Here is a 24,023-nt window from a genome sequence, read left to right on the forward strand (position 1 = left end):
TCGCGGTCATTTCCGTTTTCATCTGGCATAATATCAATGGGCAGTGTGAATTGAAAATTTCGCATGAAACGTCGCGCTATTTCGCTAGGAGAAAACAGACATCAGCGCCACACGGTTAATAAGCTGCACAAGCGAGTGCCGAGAAAGAAGAAAAAGACGCCTAACTCGCGCCTTTGATAATCGATCGGTTAGAGTTGAATTGCTTTGCGTCGCGTCGCGTCGCGTCCACGCCGTGTCTCGAGGAACATCGCGGAACTAGAACCAGTATGGCCGGAGGTCCTCAGCTGTTTTCACGTCACTGCCTACGTATCTGGTGAGTCGAAAACATTCTTGTCATTTTAACCACTTGTACTAATAGCACATTCGTTATGAATGTACGAACGCGTTGCTATCATTGTAGTTATCGTAAACTCGTTTGTGTACAATACATCGTCTATTATAAATCTTCGAATGCCGTTTGCGCCGCAAATTAATTTCCTGTTTGCTTTGTCAATCTAGAGTACACAGTAGATACGTACAACTTTAGTCAGACAGATCAGTTTTAACCATCGCGACATTGTATTCCTTTATTCTGTTTCATAGTTAGTTCATTAGCATGGTTGGTTTGACTTTATACGATGACAGTTCGTAAATGCACTACATGTATAAAATATAAAAAATCGTTTGAAGAATTTTGATCGATTATTATTAGGGATAAAAATTCTACGTTCCTTGGGTCATTTCCGACATAATCAGGTTTTCCCATTGTTAAAAAATTTTAATTTGAGGAAAATATGAAAGAATCATTGTTAATACGCGTGATTTCTTAAAACTTCAAAAATCTTTTTGTTTATCAAAACGAGCGCTAAATTAGGACATAAAAATTCGAAGACTAGGGCTTAAATGTAAGTAATTTGAATATTTCAAGTATAATTTTTTTCGAAATATTTCCTTGCAAATGAGTATCTGAATAAATGATTTTGATCGATACTTGACATTTTTTTACACGTTCTATAATATATTTCTCTGTTATGTCAAGGAGGGTTTGAAAAAAGAAAATTCTCATCTATATTTGCTCTTAACGTGTGCTCGTACGTGTATTTGCATAAAGATTGAACGATATGCGATATATAAAGATAAGTGCATGTATGTGTCGTATCTATGTAGTTAATTCTAAGATCAATGAATCGAGGAGTACGTTCGCAGCATGTTTCGAATGATTCATTATGTTAGTGCATATCAGAAGTGTTAATTATGATCGAAGGGGGCGCTTTCGTCTTAGTGAACGTGCGTGGAATCGACTCGTTCCTGCCACAAGGTTTTTGCTGGTAAAATACGAAGCCACCCGATGGTACACATTTACACAAATACGTTCGAGTCGCGGATCGTTACTGAAGAAAATTATACCGCGCTTCTAGGATTAGGATTTTTTCAAAATTAGGGTATGCAAGTGCAACGCCGCGGAAGGTTGATGCTGAAAAGACCGGGACACAAACTAGATCTTTGTGCTGATTTAAGTTCGTTAGGGATACGCTAATAGGAGTTGACTATCAAATTTGTTGTGAATAAGAACGCTGTTTTGATTCAGCGATCGGGCCAATACGAACCTAACAAATTTAAACAAATTTTTAAATAGAAATCTTTATATTTTTTAAAATTATTTTAATTTTTTTAACAGTTCAAAATATTATATACTTCAAGATAATGGAAGGACTTATATTTAATGTAGGAAAAGAGAAAAAATAAAGAAATGTTTCTGATCTGTATTTGAAAAGTGTAATGTTTTTGCCCTTCATTTGTTTAAATAAGTAATAGTTGAATAAGTTGAATATGTTCGATGGAAATTATTTGTGTATCGATAGATGATTAAAAGTGGTACTATGAATAAAAGTGTCAAGTATCTACTTTGATTCAATATCTTTGAAAGTTATTCTTCTTTTCTCGGCAATTTGCATGTTTCACTAAATCTTGACATGTATAATTTTAACAGAATACTAATTATGAACTTTCGTTGAACATGACATCTATGTGTTATAATTCATTCTTCTATCAATCTTAATATATATCAATATAAAAATGTTAAATGATATTTATTACAAAGTTAATAGCGTTTAGAATATCGTAAATCAAAAAATTATGATATTGAAAATGAATATTTCATAATTATTATGTTACTTGTTGTATAACATTATTAAATCATCTATTTTTCATGATATAAAATAAAATCCAAAATGTAATAAATTTAAACGATGAACATCCAAATTATAATTATACGTAACATAATATTAAGAAATTTAGAGGAAAATTTATCATTTTTGTGACAGTGGCCAAATGTCCCAATGACGTTCCTGGAACGAAATCTCATGAAATATGAACATGCGTCAATGGTACTACTTATATATAACTTACTCACGATGCAACGTTACGGAAAAACAATTTTATCGAAATATTGTAATATTTGATTCAATACAGCCTGTTAACGTAAGATAACATTTGTTTTCGATAAAGATATATATATTCATCAAGATATTTACCTAATATTTTTTCAATTTTATTATTTTGGCAAATAACTCACGTCAGTAGCCACCAGTTATGTCATTTTTGTTTTTCTTTATTCACAAATAATTTCAAATATTTAAATATACGTTAAAAAACGAAAAAAATGATAGACAGAACATTTTAGGTAAGAAGAGCAAATAAATAATTTGCCTACTTTACCCATAAAAGTATCACCCTTTTTTAGAGGTGGTTTCCTAATTAGGATGTGCAGTTATAATCTAAAATCATGAATAATTATACACAACACTAAATATACGATAACCAGGTTTCTCAAATTTTCCAATAACATTAATAATTCATCTACGGCATTTATGAAACTATTACAGTTTCAGAAGTGACTTCTATAATTAGGAATTGCAATTATATAATCTAAGATCATAAATGAATATTTCTAAATTTTTCTAATAATATTAACATTTCAGCTACTATGATAGCGAAACTATTGTGCTTTGGGAAGAACTTTCGTGGTTTTAAGGTAGTTATAATCCAAAATTATGAATGAATAAACACAATAATAGATATGCAGTAACCGAGAGTCTCTAACTTTTAACAATATTGATAATTTGGCTACTATATTGACGAAACGATTACTGCCTTTAGGGGTGGCTTTCGTGATTAGGGGGTTGTAACAAAGGTTGAATTAGATTTTTGAATGAGCAATAACAGGCGGTTAGATACGTATTCGTATATGGTTGAAATAAAGATACGTGGGTGCTATTGCCGACATCGTTGGATATCTTTACTTATTGATTGCTCCGTAGAAATTGGCCGGCGCCGCCCGCGTCGCATCGGTCGATCGTCGGGTTGCAGGCTGACGTCATCCGTGCCTCTACGCCTATTGATTTTCTCCTCTAGGCGCGATGTGATTGGTCCATAAACGGAGAAAGCGGGCATGCACGACCCTGGACCACGATGTCGATCGGCGCCCGCGCACTCTACATCGCTAACTAAGGGTCGCCATATTGCTTCCAACCACCTACTATCACCGGTTTCGATACTACTTCACTTTCGAGGGCAAATTCCTATCCAGCAACCATGTGCGCATACCTTCATCGACTTAGATCGATCATCCGAAAATATTTTTAATCATAGATTCGTTGTCATATCCTTGAGAGTTTATCCAGAAAATTCGAATGATCTAACTATTTCTTACTTTTCGTGGAAGAATTATTTCACATAAATGTATGTAAGACACGCTGAATTTGGAATAACGTGCACCGGAATAGGTCTCTTGACAATTTCTTGCAGCCGTTTTTCGTTTACGAAGGGGATTCGGTTTATCGCCTGCTTCTTTTGATAAATGAAGCATTTCCCTGAAACACTTTTCATCAAATAGTCGCTTCACTGTTTCGATTTTATCTGCCTACTTTGGCATAAAAAATAAGAGAAATATATAGGATTTCTACTTTAAATTTGATTTGTTGATTTGCACAAAAATAGGCTTCTGTGATACATTTGTAAAACGTTCCCATGTCGTGCTTTTATTATATAAATCTAACAATAAAAATAACGTATAACATTCCAGTGAAATAGTTTAACTAGCAGCTACAAAAATAGTTTAAAGCATAACACAAAAAGCTTGCCAAATGATAATTAAATAATAATAAGTATATATTTATTACAAAATGAAGATTTCACATTGAAATCAGCTTTTGGTTTATTCCATTTTTGATGGAAAAATTATGTTAAATGGAATTTTGCATCGTTGGGAATATGGTTTACTCTAATCACTTGAAAGTAACTCACACCTGATACGGCATCGCAGTAATTCTTTGAAACCAAACAATTCGTGTCGCTACTGATAATCAGAACTGATGCTTTTACGATCAATTTATCTTAATTACAAGAGCTGTCCCTCACAATAGGCGTGGGATTATACACGGGGAAAATTAGGGCAATTGCATTGAAAAAAATGCGTCACCGTGGACTTATTATTTTTCATTTTATTTCGGTATTAATTCATATTCATAATTATCCTATATCTTCGGGTAACGCAGTGTCGTAACGAGTAATTAGTATGAATAGTTGCACGGTTCTTCCTGGCAATAAATTATGGAAAATTATCTGGCGAACCTATCATTACGTTAAATAAATTGCAAGGGAACTTTGCTGCGCAGAAGTGCAATTTAGAAGGAAATTGGTGTGCAGGCCCAGTGGAATAATTTAAAGTGATGTCAGAAAATTTGATTTGTTTAATCATTTTAGCAATGAATTTTTTTAAACGTGCCTTGCAAGTAAACATTATTTATCTATTAATTATTAACACATAATTTTCTGGATTTGTTCTGTAAAGAAGACATGGTACAATATAGACAATAGAAAATAGGTACATTTATTATTTAGTTAATTAATAGTTGATTAAAGTACAATGTTGCGTATATGTAACACCTAGAGATGACCTTTCTAATTCTACTATTTTTTTAGCAAAATCTTTAAAATTCTTGCTTATGTATAATATTTCTTGTGACCCTGCTGCGTTCTTTGAGCCATTTTCCATTATATGTTTCTATCCTTAATAAATTTCTTAAGTTTGAAGAGTAGATAAAGTAATCGTTGTATGATCTTTTATTTCAATATTTTGCTAGAGATTTTGTCACAATACTGAACTTTCTTCCTTATTTTTTGTTAAAACGGGGGACATGATTCAGGCACAAAAATTCGAAGATCATGACAGGGCTAGAAAAATTACGTAAAATATAACGACTAAGAATTAGTTCAACGCCGAATGGGACGGAAATCTGACGAGCAGTTTATAAAAGCGTGGGTTTGGGCTGTTGACTACGCACGTATCCTGACGTCATTGATGTGTATGACTCATTTGGCGAAGAATTCTGTTTCATGAAAACATTCTCACTTCCTATGGTATATCTCGTATTCAACGCGAGATTAGTGCTTCTAACTTTAGAAATAAAAAAAGAAATAAATATGCAAACTTTGATAGAAAAAATCTTTTATCAACTTTTGCATGAACTGGTAGAGATATTTATGAAAAAAAGATAACACACATATGTATCTGGTAGCATAATCTATCGATACATGTGAGATATCAACTATTGCATTTCATTGGAAATAGATTTAATCTTATTGGGAAATATTGACAGATTTTCTGTAGTCTGTTAACATCTCTGTTTACACAATCTGTTGTATATGTAGACACCACAGATATCCTAACGAGGGATGGGTGTGCGACCTTTGTTTCTCCAAGCAACCCCTATACCTGTCGCATCTTTAGTGTTATAGTATACATGTAGTAAACAGCCGGACAGAATCTTTCGCCTATTCGAACGGAATGACCATATTTAGCAAGCAGGTATTATGTAAAACACGACATGCATTGATTTGTGAATAATAGGAAAGATAGAATCAGACTACTCATTTCGAATCTTTTAATACATCTTGAGACTTATTGCGCAGAATACACTGTATCTCGTATATTTCCCATTGAAATGTTATAATCTGTTATCTACTGTAACTTAATTAAAACTTAGTTAGTTTATAAAAAGCACGATATGATCTTCGAACAAGAAGCTTAACATGATGAGAATTAAATGTTTCACCGCCATCAAAGCGATATCGTTAATTTATTTTTTTATCGATTGAATTTACATTCCACTTTATATTTTACACTTACGGTCCTATTATCTGTATATCTCTTACACTCAGCCTACGCAATAAACCTGAAGGCGTAAAAAGTTTCTCCGAGGACGTTCTTGAGAAAATGGCCAATGACGTTTTCTTGATGTCATTTAATGATCATTGCTGTAAAGCGTCATGTTTTACGAGTTTCTGCTACGGATTGTTAAATATATCATCGAATCATATACTGCACGTGATTTGAAACGTGCTTTTGTTATTCTTGATTTTCGTCTTATTTCGATTTATTGAATCTCCCTGATTTTACTTTTGGTAAAAATTTAGGTCCCCGATATATTAATTCTTTACAACATTAGTTGTAAAAGAACCATTGAATCAATTTTACGTAACGTCTGATCGAGTCCCTGTAATCATTTTATGAGACTCATTAGATGTGGCTTCTCTAACTTGTACTTGTCTCTAAACCGCACATGGTTTAATTGTTGACCAATACTACTTGATTCGAATTAATTTCTAGGATAATAGCTTCTTTTATCGAATTATGTGACTTAACTCATAACAAAACCACCTTTGTTTATGCTTGTTCTTTTTCAGAAAGCAATAAAGTCCAGCATATATAATACGTATTTAATACGCTTTAGTTATTTCAAAGAAAACGTTCATCATATTACATAATTGTTCTGACTGTAATTCTGTAATTTTGTAGTAAGGGTAAATTTGTAATATTACTACTAGGTATTTGTAATACCCAGGATGGATATTGGATGCGTTAACAAAGCTTCATTTCCAATTTAAAAATCGCATTAAAACACGGAGATTGCAATTTTACGTCAGCAGGGTCTTTGGTTGTATCCGGACTACCCCAAGCACGTCTACGGGGAAAGCTCAGTCCTGAACCCTTTCGCGTGGCCAGGTGATCGTTGAAAAATATTGGCTCGCCGACGATCCGAACAGAATAAGCGTAGAAGTGAGCAAATTTATCGAATCGATAAGAACTTATATAAACTCTGATGAGATGAGAGCGTTTTCCAAAATGGACGACGAATTTGAAACAATGAAAGCCAGCTCGAATAAAGCTATGATCGATAGTTTCAATTAGAACTGTTGCGCAGACGTCTTTTGTTAAAACATACCGTTGTTGATGTATGAGTATTTATGTGTAAGTATTTCGATAAAGAGAAATAGAATTTATATATAGAAAGGAAAAAAGGGGACGAGAAATAGTTATAAAGTGTAGTTGTATAATTTGTCTTTTTAATTTTGTAGTTTTACAGTAGTGTATAGATTTCTTAGTACTTTGTTATTGCTCTACAGTCGAGTAAATAGTTTTTAGTTGAGATAAAGGAAATACGAATTTCTTTTTATTATTTTATTAATATGAAATAATTTAGAGCGCAATTGCAACGAATAATCCCATGTATGTACGCGGACCGTACCCTATATTTGTTTCTATGAGGCATTCGAAAGTACTTGCTAAGAACTCCAAAACCACGTACGAAGCATTTGCTCATAAAAATAGATTACGATTTTACTCCAGAGAAATGAAATTACATTCTACACCCGCATCGTTGCAGGCACGAAAAAAAGTGAAATCATAAAAAATCAGATCGTCGTCACGATCACCAAAACCATTTCATTTTAATCGTGTATGACTCATCCTACGTATAAATTAAAAAGGGAAAAGGTGAACCAAAGTGGTAATTGGACGTGAAGTTCTTAGAAGTACCACTGCCTAAAAGACTCAGGTACTCAAGAGATCTGGAAGTTTTTCGTTGCAAAAGTCATCTTATTAAATAGAACGGCTTAAAATTCGAGCCATTGCCCGGAGAAGAGAAGAAAGACTAAAAAAAGTTAACCAAAAGAAATAAATTAGAATCGAGGCGACCCGAAGGGCTTAAAGGACACATGGGTAGGGGTAACTATCAGGTGACCGGCAGATGGCGCCGACGCGGTAACTCGGCCATCGGCTAATGGACGCCGCGGGGGTAAGTGCGCAAGCGCTCCGAATCAGTTCGTCACTCGACGACCGACCGCCGACCGGAGGTGTCGTAGTTGCTCGTTGTCGTGCAGCAGGGTGGTTCAAATAGTAAAGTGAGTGTATGTGTGTGTGGGTGTGCGCGCGTACACGCTCAGCCGTGAGCGATACGTGGATGAATACATTATAATGTCCGCGTACGTGTCCGTTAAGAGTTTTGAGGATCATCCAAGCATAACCAGTGCACCGACATAATAGTGACCGTCGACTGTGAGGCTCGTTGAGTGTTGTTTCATCGTTTCCCATCGTTTCTTAAGGTTTCATGTCAAGTGTCGCATCAGCGACTGTCATCATCGCTATCGTCCGAATCAACGGTGAACCTGAACGCTTAACGCCCGAATTCATTTTGAGAAAACGAACGACAGGTTGAGCTTGGTTCTTGAACAGGGAGTCGAAGGTAAGAACCGTAGAAACGTCTTCGCTACAACGATCGATCGCGAAAATCTATGTATACGCGATGGATGTTCTTTCACCTACGCCCGTCTCGCTTCTTGCGACACTTTTCCACTACTGTTTTATCGATTATGCCGTGTCAGTTTGAGTTCGTACATCAAAGATATGCGGGGAATATATTGAGAATATTCGCTGATAAAAGAGGTTACACATTATACTTGGTTTTGGTAAATGAGTCCTGTCAACAGTCGCTCGACGACATTTTGTATACATCGCTCATAGTATACCCTTTAGACCGTGCATACGTATCGGTGGCTTACTTGAATTGTGGCATAAATAGGAAAAATATATATATTTTCCAGAATAATTTGCAGTGAAAAATTATTAATTACTCAACTATTTATCCAGAAGATTATTTTTTTCTTTTACAATTTAGTTAATAATCTATAGATTTTCAGGCTTCTAAGAAAATATTGTTTTTATTGCTCATTACTCGAAAAAGATTTTAATTCCTCTTTTGAATTATAATATTACTCTTGCCAAATAATTCTATTAGAAAATTTTTGATATTCTTATTCTGGAAAATAGCTCACTCTTGAAATTCATTTTTCCAAATATTTCAAAAGTAACAATCTTTTCTAATTTATTACGCTTTTAGCAATCCAACGATAATTTGTACATTTAAACCCCTATACGTATGTTACATGGTGCAACACGACTGTGCACTCGAATCGAATGGTAGGTCATACCATCGATAATCATCACCGTAGCACGGATCGGAATACATTCAATTATCATAAACAAATTACACGATATTTCACTAAATACGTCAAAACGTCAATCTTAGATATTGACTAAACATATTGGAGATGGAAAAATTCATTTATACTCTTATAGATTATTGAGGTTACGTTGGGTGGGGAACGATATTTATCCAATTGGAAATCGAAATAGATATTGAAAATGGATATTGCGTCAATTATATTCGAATCGATGATAGATCGAGTTATAAGAGTTTTAAGAATCAATTAATAGAAAATTGAAATTTGGTTGGTTAGAGTCACCGTGTAACTCGAACTCGGTTGCTGTTATCGATTACGTGGTGGCTATGTTTTTACGTTCATCTCAAGAATGTACTTGCACACGCAGCGGTATACGTTTCCATGAAATCGCAGTATGTACTCCATTTCCTGCTATACATATCATACAATGTGGATTTTATATTCTTTTTCGATTTTTTCTTCTCTAATCATAAAAAAATGAATATAAGAAAAGACTTCCAGTCTAATAATATACATATATGTACAAAGTTAACCTTAAAAAAGGTTAACAAGGATAATACAAAGTCAAGCGATCTCAGATAAAATTCAGGACGAATTATTAACATTAAATGAATACATGTTAGTTTTAAAAGTAGCTATTGTATTTATCTTATTTCTTCTTCTTTTTTTTTCTTATTTCAGTTTAATCTAAATTTAGTCGAGTAAATCTACAATAATATAGATGTAGATCTATTTTTGTGTTATAACGTGTCAATCGATAACCGAGCAAAGAAGCGTAATGTTAATTACTAACCTGCTGACTGTTGCCTTTCAGTCTATGAGCGGAGGTGAAATTTCCTTGCTGATACATTCTAGCAACTTTTACATCCATACGGAACACCACAATACGATTGTATCGAAATTACGTATTTACGGCCGTGCAATATATATACTTCTACCTTTCAGATATTATCGATATTCCTTTAACAAAAAGATCTGTCTTATTGTATGTTGCAATAACGGAGAATATTCAGTGGAATATTGAACTGATAGCGATGGTCCTTTTTTCGCCAGAGGCGCTATACGCTGCACAGAATAATTACCGGACCGTTTATTCAAGTGACTTGGATTCTTAACAAATAAAATAGAAAAATTAAATAAAATGCCTTATATAAATTAATATTTTTTATTTTACACGGTGAATAAGATACATTTGTATAAATAGATGGGTGATTTTGTAATTAAATAGGATGGTAGGTTTTAAGGATAATTTTATCTCTTTGAGAATGAATTTTATAAATTTATTAAAGTCAGAGAAAGATCATTAGTTTTTGTTTTTCAGAAAAAGATAATATACATCGTCTTTTTGTAGTTAAAGTGTCCTAACTAGCATTTCCCCATTTTTCAAGATGCGAAATATTTCAATTTCTCCATAATTTTTATCTATCAAATAAAGTTATATTATACAGGCTATTTATATATATTTTTGGTTGAATAAAGAGTAGTAAAGATGGTACTATGAAAGTAATAAAAATTCTGTTTTCTTCCGTTCCCAACTGATAGAACGTCCTTAACTAAGGAAGCTAATACACATACATATGCCATTATATGCAAAGGTTAACTATTTTATTATAACCAGAAACATTTCGTACAAGATATACTTCTTATTAACAGTATTTGTCCGTATATGCATAATATGTGAAGGTATCCTTCAAGAAGTTAAACATTAATATTTTCATGATTTTCAGAACGTTTAATCTTTCTCTGATTTTTAGTCATGCAATTAAACCCATAAAAACGGTTTACAAAGAAACGTGCTCTTGCAGCAAGTACGACAATTTAAATCGTAGTTCATAAAATCGAATGGATGATATCAGTGCTTGTTCAGACTCTGCAAGTGATTCGTGTCACTGCGTAGTCAGTCAACGGTTGCAGTCTTTTTCAATACCCGGCCGTGACTATCGGTTGATCGATAGCGATGATATTGTTATTCTCGTATCAAGGATACTCGTGTTATCAGATATTTGATCCATTATATTATAAGCATTCAGATTTAAGAAATCATTTTTCTAAATCATCATGTCGCGTTTACAGCGGCGCGGTGTACCCGTTTCATTTAAGCGATGCTTTAAGCTCGAACCAGCATAGCTGCTTGTTTGCATTTCTAAATGGCGCAGTAATTATCGAAGTCAAGGTGCGTCACGAGATTTAAATACGTTTAGAAAAATAAAACCCTTGAAACCTGGAATTAAACATTGAGATTTTTTAAATCCGAGTTCTTCTAATTTCAACGTACGAATTTAGAATTTTTAAAATTGAAAACTGATAGGTAACGTACATATTTCATTAATTGATATATATATTTACTTTGATTTTTATGATGAAAATTTGAGTTTGTTTCAATAAATTCATTTACGGGAATGAAATTTTTCTGTTTACAAAAACGAATTACCATCATGTATCACTAACGTAATTTAAAACCTTACATGGAATTGCGTCACCTCGGAGAGATTTTTCTTCGATTGAAACGTCACTATCGTTTATCCTTCGCGTGAGATAACAGCAGAAGGATTTCCATTGGAACCCGCGTAGGAAATTTTTCTTGAAAAAATTCTTCGACGTTTCTTGCTCCTCTGATACCGTGTAATTTCTTTCTTACGAATAAAATTTATTTTTATTTCATATCATCTCATTTAAAAACAAGAAGACTAGAATGATTTAAACAGCGCATTAAAGATTATTTTTCTTTATTGTGTTTTACTAGATAGATTAAGGGTTCACTAGATTGATTAACTTTACTGTACGGACTTCAAAGACGTAACTTCTTGCTTTAAAGCAAACCAATTACTCAGAGAGGATATTTTAAAAATGGATCACAATATTCAGTCGTTAGTACTACGCCTGTATCAGGACCATCTCCTTTCCTTGTTTTTCCAATTCATCTGATCAACCTTTCATTTTCTCGTGGGAAGATCATAAAATAAGCATCTTTGATGTCGCATCAAGTGGTAATAATACGTTTACTAGCGACGATAATTGTATCTACCATTCGTCGTGATTGAATTACAGGAGAAGGCACTTTGCTCAGCAGCAACTTCTGCAATTTCTTTGCTTTGAATGTATCGTATCGATCCTTGGATTCAAACTGTTGTTCCGCTTCGTTTCAGAAAGAAAGGAACCTAGCCTGACTATTGGTCTATTGTCGGGATAACGAGGAATACAGCGCACGAATTTTTATTTTTAAATCAAACGAAAAGATTTTTAACATTTTAATAAAATCATACATTAAAATCGCAGTGTACAATATTTAATAGAATTTATATCCAACATTAAAACTATCTTTACATCTTTGAGTGAAATTTATTAGCCATTTAAATTTTAATACCCTTGAAAATTAGTTTTATCATCCTCGCTATGATAAGCATAGGGTTGGAATTTAATCTTAATGATGTGGTTATAAATATAGCTTATGTTCGTGCCCTTGAGGTAGAAGTTACACGTTCACTTAATTTCCACGGATAGTTGATCAGGGAGATAAAACTGGTTATACAGATTCTAATGATTTCGAGAACTAATCTTGTACCTAATATGGATTTTTCTGTGCAGCTGAATAGACAAGAGAATATCGATACGTTCGCAGTAGAATGGGTCAGCCATTGATGAGGGACTATATGTACATACTACATCCTATAGTTAGCTAAAAATATGCTTTCCCCAGTTTTGAACACATTTTATTCCTCACTGCACAAACTAATAAAATATATTACATAAAAAAACATCAGAAACATCAATTAACGAAATTAACAAACGCGCTTAACAATTGCTTAAATTATCGGTTTTTACGTATTTTTAAATAGAAAGAAATTTATAATCTATGATACATTTACGTCATTGATATCTAACTACTTTAATATTGATAAGAATTGTATGCATTATGAAAGTTATTGTATATTATTTGAACATATTTTGTATTTTAAATGTAAAGTGAAAAGTTTGTTTTGCAATGTTTCTAGTAAGAAAAAGTCAAAAGCAGTGTTTCTGGTAAAAATTCAAGCTATTCTAACATAGTTAGTTATGTCTAAAATTGGCATAGTATGCACTGTGATACAGACCAATTTGACATTAGACATCAACGTACAGCAATAAACTTCAAAATTGCTATTAAATCTACTGAACAAAAGCAAGTATTGAATATTTCTTATTTTAAGTAGAGTCTTGAAACTTTATTTGGTATCATGGATATTCATACTGAGCTTCTTTTTCAGCAATTGCAAAAGTTAATCGGATTTATGGATAAATGATAATCTGTTCTCTTCTTTTGTTCCTGCGCTGATTCGTTTGATGTTTATTGGCCGACTGTTCTGTGTATGGAGGGATAATTACCTACCGATAGACGAACCTTTTGTCGGTGAATATCGATTTTCGACGTCATGCACTATGTAGGTACTAGTTACTCTTGTTGGTGGATAATTGACGCCACGGACTTTACGGCGTCAAGATTCGATTACGACCTAATGAAATATACCATAATAAATTCAATCAAATTGTTTTGACGTTGACACGTCTACCATCCTTTATTATGATATCATTTTACTGATATTGAAAGGTTTGTTCCGAACCTTACGAATCGAAGAAGATCATGCACATACGACGTTGTGAAAAGACGTTTATTTGATAAGACAGATATGTCTTCAATTTCGTTCTTATCCTTATCCGAATTATATTAATAGAATTCAACTTACACATTATTTATCTTTTCTCTAAATAATTTTGTTTGCTGATATTCTTAGATCTTTAAACATTTTATAATGTGTAATTAAAAAGGTGTATGATGGTGAAAAATTATAATAAAAACAAGTTGTGCTTCTTAAATACGCGCAAAAAGTTGCATAGAATAACGCGAATAAAATAATAAAACTACTTCATGAAAAAATAAGTGATACTTTTGTTTCTATTTTTAGGCGAAATATTCCACAGCCAGAATTTATATGTCTATTAAAAAAGAAAATTTTAATTACAACCCTCGTCGTTTCATTCCTCTTCAGCTGTCCCTCCTGAAATATTTAGCGATATAATATCAAATAAGATTATCTCGAAAGAACGTATCGTTACAATTAATCAAGAAGCGCGTGACCGCTACTGAATGGAAGCCTACGATCGTGTCTTTCTTCCGCGATGCCAGTTTCGCTAACGATGCCTTTTTATTTCCACAGAGAAAACGAGGAAAAAGTCAATCGCCAGCACCGCCGCCATCGTGATCCGACGCTGAATTAAAAACAGACGGAAAATGTCGTCGGTAAAGGTGGCGGTGAGGGTACGGCCCTTCAACAATCGAGAGATCTCCCGTGAGGCACAATGTATTATCGAAATGTCCGGCAATACTACTTGTGAGTATAATTTAATTCTCGTACATTGTCTGTACTTTCACGCTGTTTTCCGCTCGTATTTCGTCCTCCGTTTCGTTTCTTCGTCTTTGTATTATGATCTGATTATTATTTATTCTCTACCTTTTTTCTTCTTTTTAAATAAAAAAATTGTTTTCGACAAAACAAAACAGTTGCCGCGTTTACCACGAGAACAATTGCTTCTATCAAGACATAGATGCATGTTCGTTTTTTCGCCATTGATTTGTCATTCAATTATCGTAATTGTGTTTGTATAGAACATATAGAACGAAACTTCTTCTGATTAGACAATTGTTTTTTATTACAAGCCTGTTATTTCACCTGATTTGAAGTATGTCTTTCCTATTGTTTCGTGAACCAATATTCTTTGAAATGAAAAGGTAGTTTTCATACATTAACAAATTTAACATTGATTCAATTTAAATCTCAGATAAAGGAAAAATTGACATTATTTTGAAAAATATTACGTAATAATTGGGCATACACATATTATGTAAGTGGGATATTATACCTGGGTTAACATTTTGCATACATGCATAACCACGTCCTTCGATCTTTTTCATTCATTTGAAATCTTCAATTTAAACAACTTGAACTCAACAAACTTGGCTAATAGCGTGCCTTGTATACACGCGTTGTTTGTTGAAGGGAAAATCTACTTAAATGTCGAGGTGAAAATTCTGGTTCTCTCTTGTAAAAGTTTTTTACTCGATATTTGAGGCAATTTCTCGTGCAACTTTAATGTTGCGTCACGAATTGAACGAAGAACTTCGGTTCCTTAAGTCTCGTAAAATGCAAATGGATCACGGGGCAAGTTTAATATTAGATAAAGTTCGGAGAACACATTGACGTCAGTTCATTGGTGTGTAATGATTTCGTTGCGAATTTTCGACATAGTTAATCAATATTTTTACATGCACATGTAATCTCACATTCCCGGATTTTGTCTTTTATATATTTATTTCTTCTTTTTATATAATCACCTGCAGCTGTCCTTATTCGACCATGACACACGTATTAATCTAATTATTTATTTGTCTATCGATTTGTTCGTGCGTAATATATGTTACATGTTTATATAGCTTTTGATCAGTACGTACGAATGAGAAAAGTTTATATTTGGAAACTTTCTATTCAATTTTTATGGGTCTTATCCGAGAATCGTGTTTGATATACAACGCAGAAAGAGTTGGAAATGAAATAAGAACGAGTAATAAGTTGTGACTTCCTTTTGTATTACTAATTTGCTGTTTTGCGTGTTCCAGCGATATTGAATCCCAAAGCACCACCTGGCAGCAAAGATGCGCTCAAGAGCTTCAATTACGATTATTCCTATTTTTCCATGGATGTAAGTATATACCTTTTTCGTTTTATTGAATTTCCGTAAAAAGATCAATCATTTGTATTGGTGTTCCTTTTATTTCATTGCTCTAAAGATCTATTATAAATATAGCATAAATTCGTCCATTATTAATAAAGTGAATTGTTACTCTTAATTAAAATTACGGATCAATAACAAGAATCAAACTATTTAAAGAGAGTCTAAATTATATAGGTACTTACAATAACTCCTACTGAGATTAAGACCAAGAAGAAGTTAGTAAAAGGACACAAGTTAAACATCTATTCGATAATTTATCGCATTATCGTAAAACCGATATCGGGAACAGATAGTATAAAAACATAATAAATGGACTATATTCTTTGTCACAGCCAAACGATGCAAATTATTCTTCACAACTAATGGTCTACAAGGATATCGGCGAAGAGATGTTGGAGCATGCTTTCGAAGGTGAGCATATACCAAATGGAAAATTTCTGAACGTCTGCAGAGATTGATCGAACAATTTCTCAATACTTTAGGCATCGTGTACTCGAATTGTCGCATACCGCGGAATTTACGTCGAGAAACCGAACATGTGGACCCACATACCATCCGGATAGGAATTTAGTCGTTCGAATTCTCATACGATCTTGGCATATATTCACGACATACGAATATATGCTACCGTTAAAAAATTTGAAAACATTATTTTACTGTTCTTATGAATTTCTTATAATAAATGATTATTGGAAAGACATCTTGTTATACCTTTTACAATACTCGCGATTTTTAGAAATATGTAGACGCATTATCATTTATAAATATTATGATATCTACTCCTTACATTTATTGGACTAAGTTTTGAGAAATTTGTAATAAAATAATTAAAAAATAAAGATAGTTAAATATTTAATATTTATTATCAATTATTTGATTTGCATCAAATATCAGCAGGAGTTTTATTACTTATGACCAACAGTATATGTACGACTCGATATAGTTTTAGCTACTAATTTTAATTATTTAAAAATTTAATTAATAATTAATTTGAACAATGATTTTGTTAACATGTAGGTTACAACGTCTGTATATTCGCTTACGGACAGACCGGTGCTGGCAAATCATACACTATGATGGGTAAACAAGAAGAAGGTCAAGAGGGAATAATACCTCAAATTTGCAAGGACCTCTTTAGAAAAATCAGTCGCAATTCAAACGAGTGCCTGAAGTATTCTGTTGAAGTGAGTTATATGGAAATATACTGCGAAAGGGTGCGGGATCTCTTAAATCCCAAGAACAAAGGAAACCTTCGTGTACGGGAGCATCCTCTGCTTGGACCGTACGTTGAGGACCTGTCCAAATTGGCGGTGATGTCGTATCAAGATATTCATGATCTTATCGATGAAGGGAACAAGGCAAGGTATGTACATTAAATATAAAATTAGTGAAATTTAATAATCCAAACTGACAAACATCTAATTAATTGAAAGATTAGTATTATACTTTTAATATATAATATATTATAAAAATTGATATAAAATATATTTGATATTTTATTTCAAAATATTCTATTTCATATATCTTACTTTCTTTTCTCAGAACGGTAGCAGCCACAAATATGAACGAAACGTCTAGCAGATCTCATGCCGTATTTACGATATTCTTCACGCAACAAAAGCAGGATTCTGCAACAGGATTAGTGACAGAAAAAGTCAGCAAAATCTCCCTGGTCGATTTGGCGGGTTCTGAAAGGGCTGATTCTACTGGTGCAAAGGGTACGAGATTGAAAGAAGGTGCCAATATTAATAAAAGCTTGACGACCCTTGGAAAGGTCATCAGTGCCCTTGCTGAAATTGTAAGCAATATTTTTTTACCTATAAAAAAATAATGTATAATGCATAGTAGGAAGATGATTTGAAATTTATATTTCTCGTATGATGGAACGTAACATTACGATGAAATTGCTTTTTTATTTTATTGACATAAGTCATATAAAAAATGGGTACGTTACACAATTGGTTGTACACAAGTTGCACAATTGGTTGTACACAAGTTGCACAATTTTAACCTTTCAAAGTTACGTAGATGTTGCCTAAATTTCACATTAACGAAATCTATGTCTTCTGTTTACTCTACTGTCGTTTATGGATTTTTAGGCGGTAAGTTCGTGTATCCATGATATTTTAACTCACTTATTTAATTTAATAATATTACAAATTAAATGTATCATAATATTTTCAATTCGTCAAATATGTCTTAATTACTTATACTTTGAAATACATTGAATGTTAGTCTGCTAAATTTTTGTATACAAAATAGACAGTGAATGAGTCCTTGTTTTGGCCATCTAGGCGACTAAAAAGAAGAAAAAGGCTGATTTCATCCCCTATAGAGATTCTGTTCTAACGTGGCTTTTGAGAGAAAATCTAGGAGGTAATTCTAAAACAGCAATGATTGCGGCAGTGAGTCCAGCGGACATCAATTACGATGAAACCCTCTCCACCTTACGGTATAGTTATTCATCACCCTTGTAATTTTGCTATTTTCGCCTTTATTAACTGATCTTCTTTTCAAGCATTTCTGTTTTCGTAAAAGTCGCACGACAATTTCAGTGCATAGTTATTTAGAGTTGCAAGAATTTTTGGCATCAACAAATTTAACGAATATGAATAAATCTCCTTTCTTCGATAGTTTATTTGTATAAAATAGCTAACTATATAAAATAACTTGTAATAGGCTGCATGCTTTTTTGTAACTGTTCCCGTTACTATCATATCTACGTTTGTGAATAATTATTTTTATTATTTTTACTTTGATAAACTACAGATACGCAGACAGAGCGAAACAAATAGTTTGCAAAGCCGTCGTCAACGAAGACGCAAACGCGAAGCTTATCAGAGAACTCAAAGAAGAGATTCAAAAATTGCGGGAATTGCTGAAACAAGAGGGTATTGATGTGCAAGAAGGTAAGTTGGATTTTCACCATATAATACTCCAATTTCAAAGAGTGATGCCCTCTTTCTCTATACAGGCATACAGGCACATTATGACAGGTATATGCAAATAATAGTTCGAATGAAAATAACGAAATTGAAAGTCTAGTAATCTGAACACATTTGCGTGTGCCTGATAATCTATCAGGGTTGGTTTGTTACGTTTTTTAATAATTCTATAATGAAAATACTTTTTACGGAAGAGTAATATTTGAACACTGATTAAACTGTAAACGAAATATGGTATTTCTTCCATTAGACGATACTCTTATTTGATCATTGATATTCCTCCCATGTAAAAAAAGAAAATATGCTATAAATGATGTAATAGGTTGCAAAAATAATTTTTCGCAGTGTTCTACGCGTTTTAGTAAACTTGCTCGTGTAAAAGAGAAAAGAAATATTACTATAACAATATATCAAGCTGAAGGAAAGGACAAACGATGATAAACAAAAAGATATAGAGAGAAATAAAAAAATAAGGAGAAACAAATTGTAAAAAAGTAGTGCGCGGTAGACAAGCCACCATTTACATAGTACATTTTTTTTCTTTGTTTCCCCTGTGCTTGACGTAGGGCCAGATGGTAAAGTCACATATGAAAAGAAAGAATCTAGTAAGTAAAATAACCGACAATCCACACAACGAAAAGTCTTATAAAAGCCAGACAATCGATCACTCTTCTGCGCCTATTCTTTGAACGTCCGCTTCATTCACGGCCAAGTGCATAATGCGTGTCATCTATCTATCTATTTCTATTTCTGTGTTTTTGTCGATTCCGACAAAATTCTCTTTACATATGCTTCGCGATACGCATTCTGTTTTTCCTTTAATATATATACAACCCTGTGACAACCAGTGCCTAATGATTATCATTGTTCCTGCCTCTCGTAGGCTGCATAATTAGCGGCTTTTAGCGTTCCTCGTTAAAAAAAAAAAATATAAGAATGAATAATAGAGGAAGAACACATCATATGGTTGCATAGAACGCAACATTCTTGTATATTTCATAAACCAACGTTAAATTAAACCAATGTACTATCGAGTCACTCTGATGGACTTTTCGGTACAGTAATTTAATAAGCAGCATATGAGGATAAGCAGATACCTTGATCCTTATTACAATTAATCATTCGTTACGATATTGCCACATTTTTTGGATTACAATAGATTGTTGTAACTAACCGATAAAAACGAATCGTTACAAGTAATTCGATCTTGATCAGAAATTCAGAAAGGTAGCATTTCCTCTAAGATAAACTTCTAAGTAGATTGTGGATGTTGATGGAAATTCATATTTTTATAAACACAAATAAAGAAATAAAAATTAAATGAGGACTTTTGTATATTATATACATTCTGTATATTTTTGCACTTTTAAATATATAAATATCCGTAGTATAGTTATAAGGAAAAAATAGTCATATAAAATGTAACTGATTGTGTTATGAGCCGAACAATTTGATTGAGATCGATGTATCATCGTCATCGTAATATCATTCTTTAGAAAAATCTTGTTAGCGTCTTCGAGAGAATCTTAAATGATATGTAAACATGTAATTACAATTCATTTCGCGTCGAGCGGCCACATATGAATTCAGGCTTTATAGTTTTCCATTGTGTCAGAATTCCTCTCCAGTAAACACGTGTTGTTTGCCTCGCTTATTATCCACTTAGATCCATCACTTTGTTCCCGAACCAGCCTAAAGGTATTGCATGGCACTCGACAATGAACATCTCGAACGCATCTCGGACGCAGTGACACGAGCACCGTTTACTAGATTTCAACTAAAGTTTAATGAACATTGTAGCTGGATAGCAATATTTGATTGAGTGCTGCGCTTGATTTGCATAAATATATACGGATCGTTTGTATTTGTCATTTTTACAGTATTGTATGCCACGAAGATATTTTTTATTCTCAGATATTTGTGAAGTATGCAATCTCAATTTTATAATCAGAGATTTCACATTGAATGTCATCTCTAGTTTCTTTTAAGATAGAATGTCGCTTTATATGCGATAACCAAAATAAGAAAACAAATTTTTGATATTTTGTAAAGTTTAATCCCTTGGTATTTCATAAGAAAAAAGATATAAGCTATAATGTGTTAATTTTCATGTACGTGAATAACTTTGAAACAACTTTCTTTTATATACAATATATATTATTATTTAAAGAAGTTCTCTGTTCAATGAAATAATATAATAACAGCTTTTATTCGTGCAGGAGAATGTCTAAATTACATGTTCTATTTCCTGTTTTTTCTAAAGAACATTTTTCATTGTGATACGGATCATGGGACAGATCTTGACAAAAATTTTCTCTTTCACTTACGCCACTGCTTTAGTTATGGCTTTTGATGTTTCCGAGACGCGTGTTATACCCCTGGCTGAGACTCGCCATTCTAAATTCAATCCCTTATACTTTCTGTATTTTTATTCGATTCTATTTATCCCACAGGGGATGAAATCGTCCGAGCAACCAAACGCGAGGACGACGTGAAGGAAAGTCGGCCCAGAATTCCATCTCACACCACATCGACTATCGCTGAAGAAGCAGTGGATCAATTGCAAGCTTCAGAAAAACTTATAGCCGGTAAATAAAATATTAATTCTTTTAACAAACTACATACACGAAATACTGTACAGAAAATAAATTCTATGGTTAGATAAATATTCTTTTAAAGTTAAAAAAGAACGCTATTGGAAACAATTGTGTATATATATATATATATATATATATATAACACTAAACGAAATGGTAAAAATTAGAAGCATACGAAATTTGTTGTTATTTACTTCTCAGAATTGAATGAAACATGGGAAGAGAAGCTGAAACGAACCGAGATAATTCGTTTACAACGCGAGGCGGTGTTCGCCGAAATGGGGGTTGCTGTGAAAGAGGATGGAGTCACGGTTGGTGTATTCTCTCCGAAAAAGACTCCTCACTTGGTGAATTTGAATGAGGATCCGCTCATGTCCGAGTGTTTGATTTACTACATCAAGGATGGCTTCACACGTATCGGTAGCGCTGAAGCTAATATACCGCAAGATATACAGTTATGTGGTCCTCACATACTGAGCGAGCACTGCGTCTTCGAGAATCACGAGGGTATTATTACCCTGATTCCGAAGAAAGGAGCTTTAATTTACGTGAATGGGCGTGAGGTCACTGAACCGATCGTTCTGAAGACCGGATCTCGCGTCATCTTAGGAAAGAATCATGTGTTCAGATTCAATCACCCTGATCAGGGTAAGTAGTGTATATACTTTGTTTTATGCTTAACCGTTTACCTATGCTTTACCCTTGATACCATTTATACCTAAATGCCCTCAGTGAGAATAAGCTTCGTACAAGCATGGAAGACTGGGCATTAAATTTAAATTTGACTACATACGGTGTATTTTCGAGCTATCGCGGGGAGACGCGGTCACGAGAAAACGCGTCAACGGGAATCGTAAATTCCCGTTACGATTGTAATAATCGACACCACGAATAGATCGATCTCCTTATTTCGGTTAAGATAATAGGGGTGGTTGTTGCAGTATAACACTGCGATTAACAGGGTTATAAAATGTATATTTCCAACATTTAATACACCAATGAGTTAGACCGTTACGTATGATATAAAGGGCATAGACGAGATTTTGAGATACGACGCTCTGATAAATGAAGGCCCTCGTGTTTTAATAGAAGTAGCGATTAAACAGACTCAACAGTATTGTGTAATCTTTAAGAGTGCGATATGATTGGCAGATGGAAGTTATGTGTGAACCGTTGAAAGATTCAGAACTGAAAAAGTTGTTCTAAGAGTTATTCTTATTACATTCTTTATTTCTATCTTATTACTAAATATAGCTTTATCTACGTTATCTTATATTTAATGAGGAGAGACCCGCCTATAATTCAACATGTCTACAATGATATTATGTGAAAAAAGATATTTTGTTGGCTGTGCAGTCCGTGAACGAAGAGAGAAGGGATCTCCCGCAGAAACTCCTGGAAATGGAGAAACAGTCGACTGGAACTTTGCACAGATCGAATTGCTGGAAAAACAAGGAATTGATCTAAAAGCTGAGATGGAGAAGAGATTATTAGCTTTGGAAGAACAATTCCGCAAAGAGAAGGAAGAGGCGGACCAATTGTTCGAAGAACAAAGAAAGGTAAGTACAACTAATATTTTATAAACTAATGGATACTCAATGTAAATATTCATACATATGCTTTCTTATATTTTTACATAGAACTACGAGGCCCGAATAGACGCACTGCAACGACAGGTTGAGGAACAAAGCATGACGATGTCAATGTACAGCAGTTATACCCCCGAAGACTTTAACAATATCGAGGAAGATATTTTCGGTGAGTACACATATTGAACGGTTTTTAAAGTTATGACATAGCATATTCTGACTTTTTACAATTATTGAAATTCACATAAGCAAGATAGTATAAGATCAACAATTATGGCTTGAACTATCATAATTTCAAGCCAGTGATCTTTGATCAAACATTTTTCACAGTTCTGTATACGAATGAGGAATGATCACATATATTCGTTATATTCCTTTCGTTAAAAGGTTTGAATTTGTAATGGACTCACCTATAGTTTATATCGTAAACTTTTTTAGAAAAATCTAATTAAAGGGGCATACACCGTTGTCCGTCGTATAATTTCAGTTTCATTCCATTACAAATTTTATCATTGTACGGATCTGTGAGACGATCAGATGGTGGTACGTAACGAATTGTTAATAATATGTTCTCTGAATGTACGTTGATTGTTCGATTTTGTCTTTCAATTAACTTGCGATGCACGCATGTAGTTAACCGGTATGACATCACTATATTTCTTTTGTGTTCCTGAAATTTTTACTTTTTCCCCATTATTAAAAAGTTGTTGGCAGTCTCGAGGTATGTTTCTTAGAAAGATCGCTTGTCGCAAAATGAAATGGTGTATCATCTGATCGTGGACAGA

The 24,023-nt window shown here is 33.5% G+C and overlaps 1 protein-coding gene across 17 annotated transcripts in view; it reads left to right on the plus strand.

Annotated features, from left to right (window-relative positions):
• The first annotated feature begins 94 nt into the window (after positions 1-94).
• Positions 95-24,023, plus strand: part of LOC100648481 (kinesin-like protein unc-104) — a 35,771-nt gene continuing 11,842 nt past the window's right edge. For 5 of the 17 annotated variants that reach the window (XM_048410405.1, XM_020865282.2, XM_048410409.1 and 2 more), the window contains exons 1-14: positions 8,147-8,564; positions 14,535-14,708; positions 15,992-16,074; positions 16,440-16,518; positions 17,125-17,470; positions 17,650-17,905; positions 18,207-18,209; positions 18,402-18,559; positions 18,877-19,016; positions 19,619-19,657; positions 21,506-21,640; positions 21,851-22,297; positions 23,006-23,208; positions 23,290-23,407. In XM_048410405.1, coding sequence (XP_048266362.1) covers positions 14,609-14,708; positions 15,992-16,074; positions 16,440-16,518; positions 17,125-17,470; positions 17,650-17,905; positions 18,207-18,209; positions 18,402-18,559; positions 18,877-19,016; positions 19,619-19,657; positions 21,506-21,640; positions 21,851-22,297; positions 23,006-23,208; positions 23,290-23,407 — 2,107 coding nt within the window. In that variant the 5' untranslated portion in view covers positions 8,147-8,564; positions 14,535-14,608. Of the gene's footprint in view, positions 314-8,146; positions 8,565-14,534; positions 14,709-15,991; positions 16,075-16,439; positions 16,519-17,124; positions 17,471-17,649; positions 17,906-18,206; positions 18,210-18,401; positions 18,560-18,876; positions 19,017-19,618; positions 19,658-21,505; positions 21,641-21,850; positions 22,298-23,005; positions 23,209-23,289; positions 23,408-24,023 lie in introns of those variants that run through there. The other 12 variants (XM_048410412.1, XM_048410415.1, XM_048410416.1 and 9 more) reach the window with 5 other exon arrangements.

This window comes from Bombus terrestris, chromosome 11 (assembly GCF_910591885.1).
Source record: "Bombus terrestris chromosome 11, iyBomTerr1.2, whole genome shotgun sequence".
Taxonomy (NCBI): domain Eukaryota; kingdom Metazoa; phylum Arthropoda; class Insecta; order Hymenoptera; family Apidae; genus Bombus; species Bombus terrestris.